Source organism: Tachysurus vachellii, chromosome 2 (genome assembly GCF_030014155.1).
Source record: "Tachysurus vachellii isolate PV-2020 chromosome 2, HZAU_Pvac_v1, whole genome shotgun sequence".
Lineage (NCBI taxonomy): Eukaryota > Metazoa > Chordata > Actinopteri > Siluriformes > Bagridae > Tachysurus > Tachysurus vachellii.
In genome coordinates this window covers 18,066,482-18,078,778 of record NC_083461.1, presented here as the reverse complement: position 1 = coordinate 18,078,778, position 12,297 = coordinate 18,066,482, and the positions used below count along the sequence as shown (strand labels likewise).

General features: G+C 39.3%; 1 protein-coding gene across 2 annotated transcripts in view; it reads left to right on the top strand.

Moving 5' to 3' along the window:
* The first annotated feature begins 7,490 nt into the window (after positions 1 to 7,490).
* dnah9 (dynein, axonemal, heavy chain 9) overlaps positions 7,491 to 12,297 on the top strand; it is a 98,348-nt gene continuing 93,541 nt past the window's right edge. For both annotated transcript variants that reach the window (XM_060861350.1, XM_060861340.1), the window contains exons 1-7: positions 7,491 to 7,841; positions 9,281 to 9,477; positions 10,065 to 10,223; positions 10,315 to 10,445; positions 10,565 to 10,776; positions 11,751 to 11,984; positions 12,096 to 12,263. In XM_060861350.1, the coding sequence (XP_060717333.1) occupies positions 7,491 to 7,841; positions 9,281 to 9,477; positions 10,065 to 10,223; positions 10,315 to 10,445; positions 10,565 to 10,776; positions 11,751 to 11,984; positions 12,096 to 12,263 (1,452 nt within the window). The remainder of the gene's footprint in view (positions 7,842 to 9,280; positions 9,478 to 10,064; positions 10,224 to 10,314; positions 10,446 to 10,564; positions 10,777 to 11,750; positions 11,985 to 12,095; positions 12,264 to 12,297) is intronic.

Sequence of the window (12,297 nt, the reverse complement as noted above, 5' to 3'; positions counted from 1 at the left end):
AGTATTTCCTTTAAGCTACGTACTGAAAGAGAAACAGGGAAATCGATTTAAGAATCAAGAGGATTATAATTAGTGAAATGGATTTTAGTGTGAGTTAAATCTGTAAAGGCTTCCAATGGATCAGCAAATGTGTAAAGCAAATCTGTTATTCATGTCATATTGAGGGTCCCTAGACAGCCATTACTAACCCAATATCCTGTTTGAGAGTAAGCCCCCGCTCCAGCATGTTGGTCTTGGCCATTCACCAAAGCGTGAAAGTATGAAAATTGTCCAGTCATGGCCTGCAGCGCTCGAAAACCACCAGTGTTCTGTGGCCTTGCACATGTGTTTCAAAGAGGCCTGTTAAGATAGCAGGCCACAACACTCGCAAATATTTGCCATGCTACATTTTTCGTCGGCCCGAGCAGCCATGCCAGGGTGCAGATAAACAGCCCTGACTTCCTCCAGGCATTTTATCAGGCGTTTCTTTTCTTTTCTTTTTTTTTTAAATCCAAATGTGTTGAGCCCCTGTGGGGGACGGCTAGGCCAAAAATAGCCCTGACATGTTGCAGCGCGGACGTGAACACAAAAGCCATGACGGCAGCTCTCACTCAGCAGGGGCCTGCGACGGGTCCAATATGTCCTCCGCTGAGAGAGACTTCCAGCCACACATTCTGACATCACAGCAAATAGTTCAACAAAAACAACAGCCAGAGTTCCCGTCTTTTTGTTCCTTTCTGAGCAGAAATCAAACGCTTCTATTAGAGTTTAAGTTACATCCTAATACATTTATACAGCAATTATTATATCCAATACACAAACCTAATAGCTAAGAGTTAGACATTACTTCACAAAATATTATACACTCCTTTAGAGTAACATAGGAAGAATTAAAATTGAGAGTTTGCTGTTTTAATAATAGTAATTGAAAAGATAATAACAGCATAAAGATATATGTAGATTTTAGCAGAAACTGTTAAATAAAGCATGTTCTTGATTACACGTGCTCTATGAATTTAGATGATTTGACTTCAGCTTGGGTTAATTATACAGTACATGGCAAAAGTCTGTGTCTGTGTGTATGTGTGTGTTATTTATGCCTTGATTAAAGGTGAAAGTGTAAAACAATGCCATTTAAACAGCGTACTAATGTATAAAACAATCGCTAGAGATTGTGTTCAATTCGTAAAATCATATTCATTTAATAGAATAAAAAGGTTAGTTCTTGGTTGAAGTGAATGTTATGGTCACCAATATCAGCAATCACACTTGAACACTATGCTTCTCTGGTATAACATAACATCTTCTTCATTAGTAGAGAGATCATAAAAGTAGAAAGTTGTATAAATGTGAAATGTGAATAGGATCAAATCCTTCCAAATGACTAAATGACTTCAAATACATACACATCCAAGACTTGTATACTGCAGCTATATAATTACTGTTGCTTTAGCTCCCTCCGTTGGTTGTAGCTGGTAAATGGTCCTGCTCCTATTCCTACTGTTGTTCATATGCAGTTTCTCCATTTTTCTCATTAAGTGGAGATGAGGCAAGTTAAGATTATGTTCTGAATCAGATTTATTCAGCCACTTGCTTTAAAACATCTGCGAGACTCATTCGTACCATCAGACATCGGATTCCACAATGGTACTGTCTCTAGTATCTTCTACTCCACTTTCATAGCATTTGGCAGATGCCCTTATCCAGAAAGACTATCCATCCATCCATCTATCTATCTATCTATCTATCTATCTATCTATCTATCTATCTATCTATCTATCTATCTATCTATCTCCTCTTACTTTCATTGCTACATCAACTCTATTCATTTCCCCTACAGAAGATTAATAAAAGTACATCTCATCATCATTCCTGAAGCACAAATTGCTTAAAGGATAAATACCACACTGCATCGAATAACAAAACGACTTACAACTGTACACGGACACAACAAATCTGGATTTAATTACTGTACAGCAACAGATGAATATGTATGTCGACATCTCATGATGTCAAGATGAAAACAAATATTATTATAATATTAGTGTGTCGTGTATGCCAGTGGGTGCGTTTAATGCGTATTCAAAACATATTAGCCACATAGACGATCATACGCAGTGCAGTGAAATGCTTTTTACGTATTATAAACATAGTCAAATGGAGTAAAAATAGACAGGAACAGAATAGGAAAAAAATGGTATTAAAACAAAAATCTAATGGAATTTCAAAGAAAAATAAAAGAAAATGTAATTAGCTGTACACAACAGTGGGAAAATACATGCAGCATTTGAATACAATACAATGACTGATAATATGGATATTGTTCAAATCTAGTAAACGTGGTTAAATTGGAGAAAATAAACAAAGTGTGGTCAGAAAAGACATAATGGAAGCCGACCTCCTCAGCCCTTCCATTTTGGATAACTGGATCATTCTTCAATGTCTTCAGTAAGTGATCTGGTGCAATTTTTTTTTTGCACTGAGGTGGCACGGTGTTGTCTTCTCACAGCTTCATGACTTCCGGTTCAATCTCCTGGGTTCTGCGTATTTTCCTCATGTCTGTGTGGCTTTCCAAACAGATTCCCCAGTTTCCTCACACCTCCCAAAACCATGCAGGTGGACCGTGTGTGTATGTGTGTGTGTGTGTGTGTGTGTGTGTGTGTATGAACCCAGCATTTTTCAATCAAAATCTCCAGCTACAGTACACCTCAACCTTGACCAGCCAGGAGAAAGCACTTACTGAAGATGAGTGAATGGAAATTCAATTAGTACAAAGGTTTGTCAAAATGAGACATTGTGAAGTCTACAGTGTAAATACCAGTCAGCTATAACATTAAAACCACCCACCTAATATTGCGTAGGTCTCATGTTGTGCCACCAAAACAGTTCTGACCTGTCAAGGCACTACACAAGACCTCTGAAGGTATACTGTGGCATCTGGCTTTAAGATCTGTGGGATGTGCTAGACAAATAAATCAGGACCCCCGAGGCGATATTTAACGATATTTTATCCAATATTATTTACTTCACCTGCCATTGCTCTTGGCTTATCAGTGACCATTCCTTTGGTATTAGATTAGAAATGTCCTAAAATAATCAGGTTCTATTACATTGCAAAATAAAAACCCAAAACTCTACAAGAAGCCACTATAAAAGCCTGCAAATCATCACACCACACAATGAAGATGATTCGAGGACATCCGGCCTCTTGCCTAGAGTGGAGCATTTCCGCTAATTTAAATGCTAATACACTATTGTTTCTTGTCATTTCCATTGAAGGTATGGAGCGTCGCAATACAATAGAACAGAGGACCAGATGTTTGGAGTGAGCGTAGAGTTTAGAGCTACAGCTGCTGAAAAAAAAAACAGAAGCGAGGTAGAACGAGATGTTTGTAAAGCTGTGATCGTGCCCTGAGGAGCTGTCATATAGTAGGAAATGCATATAATGTTTTATGGAGGAGAAAAATAACGAACACAATATCTTTCACCCTGCAGACTGCAATGCAGCAAGATCACCTTAATGACTGCTTTTGTTCTGTCATGTTATCTTCAAAGACTTCTCGGTTTGACTCTTATTCGTGGTGCTATCTGAGCTGGAACAAAAAAAACAACAACAAAGAAACAGAAAGCATTTTGCGTTAGGCAACTGGGAATTTGATTTGTAAGCCAATTAAATGAACATGACGCGTTTTCTTCTGCTGAATGTCTTATAAACGTTGCTCGGTGAAATGAAACGTGTTTTACATCGGCTTGAAGTTCTGCTGACAAGCAGGAAGACAGAAAGTGAGGTAAAATCAGGAAGAAAATTCATGCAAATATAAATTTTCTGTAACTTTGCAAAGTGCTGAGAAAAATGCTGTATGCACTTAGTGCCATCCACTGCCAGAACATAGCTACTACAGATGACATTTGCAGTTTGTGTATTTGTGTGTGAGGTTTTCGCCAGTTTCTTCAAACCTCTCAAAACCTTGCCATTAAGCATATATAACTATAAGGCCTTGTTTGAAGATAGATTGACCCCCCAGTTGTTCTCATATGAGTGTCTATGACTGCTATTGAATGATTTGTCTTGAATTGACACTGCATTTGAATAGTTCCCCAAAGGAACACTGCTTTTTTCTTTTGAAACATGCAGCTATTATTTACAACAACAAATGCATTTCCTTCTGGTTACTGGAGATACAGTTGGGGTTAGGTTTATGTGTAATGTATCATTAATAATTATATCTGTGGGGATGTGGTAGCCTAATGATTAAAGTGTTGGGCTGCTGATTGGAAGGCTGTGAATCTGAATCCCAGGTCCACCAAACTGGCACTGCTGGAGCCACTGAGCAAGGCACTTAACCCTCAGTTGTATAGAAAATGTTGCTCTGGATTTATTAATGAAAAAGTACTTCACAGGGACAATAAGACAAATGCTGATGTGTGAATGAATGCTTTTGAATGGGCTGGCAGGGCAACCAGATAGCACAGGTCTTCACAGGACTAATCAGGATCCTATTCCAGCATGACAATGACCAAGGTAAAGTACATTAATAAAGGTGCAGTATTTGATTTATTTTTTATTTCTTGCTTGTATAGACGCCGAAATGAGTTTCCTCCGCAGGGTGGCTGGGCACTCCCTTAGAGACAGGGTGAGGAGCTCGGTCACCCGGGAGGAGCTCAGAGTAGAGCCGCTGCTCCTCCACATCGAGAGGAGTCAGCTAAGGTGGCTCGGGCATCTGTTCCGGATGCCTCCTGGACGCCTCCCTGGGGAGGTGTTCCGGGCATGTCCAACTGGGAGGAGGCCCCATGGAAGACCTAGGACACGCTGGAGGGACTATGTCTCTCGGCTGGCCTGGGAACGCCTCGGTATTCCCCCGGAAGAGCTGGAGGAAGTGTCTGGGGAGAGGGAAGTCTGGGCGTCCCTGCTTAGACTGCTGCCCCCGCGACCCGGCCCCGGATAAGCGGTAGAAAATGGATGGATGGATGGATGGATGGATGGCTTGTATAGACAACCTGAAGGTTCCTGGAGGATTAGGGTGGATGGTGGTTAGGCTTCCACACTCTCACCACTGCAGCTTAGGTTTGATTGCTAGGCAGTGTAACTGACCCCAGCCTCTGGCGTTGCACAAGACAGTACACACCTAGTGCTAATCCCAAGCCTGAATAAACTGGTCAGTGGAGGGTTGGGTTGTCAAATGAAATCTGCAAATTGTTCACCCACTGTGGCAGCTGCAAGAATAAGCTGCATAAATAAACTGGACGATATGTAGAACACAATAAAAAATGTTCATTTGTGCTTGGATGAGACTGCTGTCAGTCATTGTATACAAATTATGTAATCCATCTAAGATCCTGATGGTGTAGCCTCGTGAACATGGGCAGGAACTTGAACGTGGAACCCTACACCTGGTACATTCTGTAAAAATGCACTTAAAAAACCCTTCACAGTGGCTCTTGGGCTCCTTACATAATCAGTGAGTAATAAAGCCAAAAGACCATGAGATGGCTGAATAATTGCAGACAATAAAAAGGCTGGATTATTATTCAGGAAAAAAAAAAGACTGTAAAACGGTAGAATAAATTGAATCTAATCAAAAGCCACAGTCAAGTCATTCTTCACATTCTTTTAAAAGGTCCGGAGCTTCAGACAATTTCATGTAGAGAGTTATAAAGTTGTTTTTTTTTTTATTGCAGCTGGATGTTTCTGGATGCTTAATCGACAACTGCAGTGCCAAATAAGAAAAGCATATTAACTTATACTTATAACAAAATTACTTCCTTATCTGTATGTCAGGGGCCCAATTTCTTAGAAGGCCTGTTTATTCCGCTTGCGCACTGATGGATTAAACACACTGAATGGACACTTCAGCTGAGGAATGATGGTTTGTATAAAATATATGAGAAAGTTTGCACCCCCTGTGGTTTCTGAATGCAAAAAAACATCTTATTAGAGATACTTTGCCATTTAACTACAAATAAAACTACATTTTTCTGTAGTGCTTATCCTACAAAGGGACCTCAGGGCATGAGGAAACCAACCCATCACAGGGCATAATCATATGCATACACACACATTCACACACATTCACACATTCCTTCAGCATACGGACAATTTAGAGATGCCAATCAGCTTACATCACATATTGTTAGAGTGGGAAGGAAGCCAAAACGAACCCAGAAGGAACCCCCAAAGCTTGGGGAGAACATGTAAACACCACTGACAAAGGAGGGAATCAGAGAAACCCCCAACCCCAGAGGTGCAAAGCAAACATGTTAAACTCTAAGACACCATGCCCCCATGTTTTGCTTTACCATCTTGACTTTGTGTCTGAAGAAGGTGGAGTATTATATCTGGCAGAAATATCTGCAACATTTTGGTATACTATATAACACAATAGAAAAGTCTCAAGAGTTGCACTGAGGAGCAATTATAAAGGCAAAGAGCAAGACTAGAGTTGATCAGAAAACATGCATATCATATTGAGAAAGTGAAAGGCAGACCTTTAAACTAATATTTACATTTTTATTTTTTACCTTTGCACTTATTACTTAATAATTAGTTATTATTTAATTTTACTATTAATGCCACATATGCTGCTTGGCTGATGTTGTTCTGTGAGAATGTATGAAGTAACATCAATTCAATTCAAATTTATTTGTATAGCGCTTTTAACAATGGACAGAGCAGATTTACAGAACATAGGAAATATAATACAAAAAAGTTTAACATTATACAAAGATTAATATTATACAAAAGTTCAAGATTAATATTAGACTTATTTAAATATGTTTGGGTTTTTCCTTAATGAGCAAGTCTGAGGTGACTGAGGTGACTGTGGCGAGAAAAAACTCCCTTCGATGGAAGAGGAAGAAACCTTGAGAGGAACCAGACTCAAAAGTGAACCTCATCCTCATTTGGGTGACACTGAAGTGTGTGATTATAAATTGTTATAAACACCGGAGAGTGATATTATGAATAATGTCCTGTCTACAGTCTGACAATTGTGTATTGATAAGGTTGTCCTCAAACACCAAATGGAGTTAGCATCTCCTCTTAGAATGTCTGAATACTTCGTGAAGCAGAGTCCAACTAGATGCCTCAGGATCCTCCCAGGGTTGGCGTCATCTCATCGAAGGGCCGAAATCTTCATGATACGGAAAAAAACTAGAGCTGGTACATGATTTATATTAGGATTAGGATTTAGTTTTTGAAAGCGGTTTTAACTTTAAGGTAGATCCACTTCATCAGATCTGCTCAGGAATCAAATTTGGGACAGAGCCCGAGTTTTTAAACTCTGATCCGAGTTAAAATGTGACAAGAAGGTCAGTGAGTGAGCCCAGAGACCAACACGGAGAGTAACTAAGTGATGTGTGCATCCACCTGTGAGAAGAATGAGCAGAAAGACTGGAGTGTCCCTGAGCAACAGGCTCATTAATGCAAACACTGGGTTACTATGGAGCCAAAGGGGGCACAATGAGTTTGCATGGACTTCACACTATAGTCACTGATCAGTGCAACAGCAAACATGGACGAGTCACCAGCTGCAGAGAAAAGATTCGAGTTTATAGAGGAATATGTGCTAAAAACACTAAGACTAAAAAAGGACCGCTGGCACAAATGCCTGGCTGTAGAGGAACACAAACAAGTCATCCAGGACTTCTTGGATAAACCAGACCACACGACGCTTGTTGTGTATCAGAATGTCACAGGACAACTTGTACCTACTAATGAATTTACAGCGACTTCGAAGACAAAAGCTGTTTATTTCTTTAAACACAGCCAAACTGCCGTGTCCTCTGACACGATAAAGGCGGACTTGATATACGGAGACATGTCCTTCTCGCCTCTGGAGCAGTTATCAGCCTTCGCAGAAGAGGTGAGGAAAGTTTTGAAGTGCGTACGTAGCGTCGCTGATACGCTATGTACGTAATGTACGTAAAAGGGAACTTGATTGGATGAATCACAAATTGCTTTGTACACTTTAAAGAGGTTAGGTGTGCTTCGTAGGGTATAAAAAGGCATGGTTTCACATGCTGTGCAGTGCACTTTGTATCCTGTCGTGTGGGATTGGGATTTAGCCGTGTCGTATTAACGTTGTTGGAGCGACTTGCCTCAGGGAGAGTTTATTAAAATGTATGTATGGCAATTTATGATCTGGTCATTTACTTTAAAGACACTTTGTTTGTTTCATGTTTGTAATGTGTTATTTAATTAGTGCATTAGTCCGGACTAGCTGATTATCCAGTACGGTTAAGACAAATACAATAAAATGTAATAAATACACTAAATTAAATACAATTTTGCTTAATATTTATTTCTATTATTTATTATTTTTGCTGAATATTTTATAATATTTCTTTCATCTCTTGCAAGTTTCATTTCAGCTGAGATATTTGCAAGGCTCTCAGGTTTTGAAGACAGGCAAGCGTGACACCCCCCCCCCCCCAATAAATAAATAAATAAATAAATAAATAAATAATGGGGGAGTTGTTGTGTTTGGTAAGGATCACTGACCGCATTTTAACCAAATACGAGATTATGACTGGTGTTGTTTATTGTAAGTGTTTGTTGCCTTTTTGGACTCCTTTATCATTTGTAATGTTGCTCCCATATAAAACAGTTCGGCTCAAGCCCAGCCATTTTTAGGGTCATGATTGAGGACAATGTCCCGTCCAGAGACAAGCTGTTTCGTGTTGAGGTTTTGTTCAAACCGACAATCAAAAATACCCTCTCTAATGAATATGTTTTTTTTTTCATTGGTTGTTGCGTTAAATCTTACCGAGATAGTGCTATTTTTTGATTGGCTGATAAGTGTCATTCCTGCCCGGTCCCCATAGAGACAGCGGTGCGGACTGATACATTTTGGGCGCTGCGGCTTATTAAGTATATGATAAATAGTCAAAAAGTTTTTCTGCGTGAGAAATACGATGTGTGGCGGGAGAGCGGGAGAAAAGACAATCGTAATAGTAATTTAATAATATCTAACATAAAATGTAGGTTTTGACCCTTGTTTATGAGGATGAGAATGAGCAGGTGAAATCAAACCGTAATCACGTGGTACGTTGTGTGACGTCAGAATTGTGTTAGTACAAATGCAAAGTATATTTTTGAGGTCTTGTGTAAGGTAAGCAATTTGCACTGGAGCGATAAAGCACTAATGATTACTTAGTGTGTACTTTAGTGTGTACCTACTTTGTGTATTGGTATTAATATTTACTGCTTGAATCAAATAAATTGAATTTCCTATTTCTGTGAATGAGTTTTCTTTAGCAAATGCATATTTTTGTCTGTTTTCACCTTTGTTTATCTATTAAGGTTGTGGTTCCAGTGTTGCTCAACAACGACAACCACTACCAGTGGCCTCAGGTCATGTCTCAGGACCTCATGCGTCATGTCCATGCTCTGAAATCCAGTGTTTTTGTGATGTCTGGACATATCAAAGGCAAAACTCTCCTTCCTCTTCCTGCAGGATCAGGGAGAATTGAACAAGCGGCGTTTGAAAGAGAAATGAGGTGCAAACTTAAGTATTTTTCTAATGCATCATTTCTAAATATTCAAGAATTGCCACAGTTTTGACATAACAGCTCAGTGTAGTATCATTGTGAAGTTTTTAATTAGTGTCCTGAGGGTTGTTCCTGCAGTGCATTGTTAATGGTTCACCTGTGGCCACTGACATTTCTTTATAAACACCTTAGTGCAACATGACAGCAAGAAGCATCAACTATGACAGATCTTGGCTCAGCGAGAAACTCCCTTGAGGGCTGGCTGTGTACAATCATCAAGAAACAATCTTTCTTTTTGTTTTGCTCAGTGACTTCAGTATGGCTTGCTCTGTTTGCACGGAAACTTTAAGAATGTCTGCTCAATTGAAGATGTGGTATCACGTAACGGCTATGGAAAGTAAATCTCCATTGTGCCTGTATTAAAAGTACAATCGTTATCTACCTTGAACGCTTTCTCGCTTGAGATACTTTCATTCTTTACCTGACTGAATACATAAAGTGGATGTCAATGTATCACGGTGCTCGTATGCTGTATTGAAAGATCTTTGGTCTTGAGACGAAACACAAACAGTCCGCTTTTCTTTTCAATGCCTCAGGGGAGATCTGGTGGATAAGAGTATCATCCACTCCATTGAATCCGTAGTGATTGAGTGGAGTCATCAGATTCATGAGGTTCTCAAGAGAGACTCGTCTGAACCCTTGCTGGAGGGTAAAAATCCAACGCCACATGTAGAGCTGAACTTTTGGAAAAATCGGTCAGTACAGTTTGTCGTTAATACTTGAATCCAGTATCTTCTAATCATCACAATCAAATTTTATATTTGGATTCTTTCAATTTGTCAATAGATTTGCTGACCTCGAGGGTATCCACAATCAATTTAAGTCAACCAAAGTGACCAAAATGGCAGAGCTCTTGGATGCAACGGAGAGTAGTTACTATCCTGCATTTATGAACATGCTACAGCTTGTAAATGGAGGTAAAATTTCAATCATCATTTTATGTAATTGCCTAAAATTACAAAAGATTTTTTGCACAATTTGTTTGTTAACAGCACAAATCATATAGATATTTATGCATCGTGTATCTATTTTAAAGCTTTGGACGAAGCAAGGGACATCAATATCTTCCTCAAGCCTTTACAGCGACTTACAGAAGATATAGAGAACACAGATTTCAGCGAGGTGAAAGGACGACTTGCTCCCCTCATGCACACCGTGTGCTTAGTGTGGGCTAACTCCAAGTACTACAATACTCCAGCCAGAGTGATTGTGCTCCTTCAAGAGGTCTGCAACCTGCTCATTCAGCAGGTGTGTAATTAAATCTCCGAGTTGGTCAGTTTCACTAAAAACATTAAGTGTATGCTGTGATTTTTGCAAGAGGGTTCATTCCTGCTGTTAAACATCGTTCCACTAGATGTTAGACTGTTATAATTTGCTGAACTGTACCTTTAATCTCTAATCTCTTGAGGTTCATAGATTTGATATATATGATACCTATTATGAGTTAGCATTTTATTAGGAACACCTAGCTTGCACTATAAGATGTTTTTAAATGGGCATTTCTGGGCTCTTTTCAAACATTTTGGGCTTTATGTTTGAAATTTTGTAACAGTGGACCCTGGTGTAAGAATTTCTTTTGGGTAATGCTTGTGTTGCTCTTCCAGGTATCTGCATATGTACTATATTTATGAATACAATATTTCATAAACACTAAGCTACCTGGTAGGCAGAAGTGCGGTCTAATTATGCTTAACATAATTACTCACTACTATCATAGAATAGCAGAAAACTAGTAATTCACACACACACACACACACACACACACACACACACACACACACACACACACACACACACTTCAACTCATGTAGCTGATAAAGTTTGTTGTTAAGAACCTCAAAAAAAATCATGGAATCATTGTTGTGTCCGAATCCTTCTCTTTCCGGTCTTGTCACATTTGGCCTTCATTTTTATGTATTTATCTTTAAGTAATAAACTGGCAGGTTAATAAATTACAAATAAGGTACTTGTTTGTTTGTTTTTTTGTGTTTTTTTTTTTTTTTTTTTTTTTTAATTTTATCAGGTTATCCAGTACCTACACCTGTCATATAGATGCAATCTTTAGGTACACAGTTACTGACTGGACCTAATACCTAATAAAATGGCCAATAAATGTAAGAAGAGGGTACTGCAAATGGCAAGGCACTCAATGTATTTTAGAGTTTCTGTGCAGATTTTGTAAGATAAATCTTCTTTTCTACTTCCTGGCACCTCGTGTGAAGGCTCGGAGCCATGTCAATCCAGAGGACATTCTGAAAAGCGATGTGGTGGAGAGTCTTTCACGTGTGGAAAGTACTCTGGATGTGCTTACACACTTCAAGGAAATCTTTAATGACAAAAGAAAGAGCTTGAATCAGTACCAGAGAAACGGGATGGAAGTAAAGCCCTGGGATTTCTCACCTGCCATGGTGTTCGCTGGACTGGATCGTTTCATAGAGAGATTAAAGTTGATTGAGGTGAGTGAAGGGTTATTTACGAAGAGCCGTGCAATACGGGACGAAATGTCATTCCTTGTAGTTTTACTGCTTTTACTGCTTTTCTCCTTCCCATTATTAATTCTTTCCCAGAATTTACTGCTGACTGTGATCGATATGATGAAACTGGAGAAGGTGGAATTCGGAGGCGTTCGTGGACGAGCTCTTAGTCAGCATGTTGTTCAGCTACACGAGGACTTCCTAGAGAGATACAAAATGTTCACAGAGAAGTCTTACGACTGCCTCGATGTTTACAATACGGTATGTGGGCCAGATATATTACACTAAAACAGAC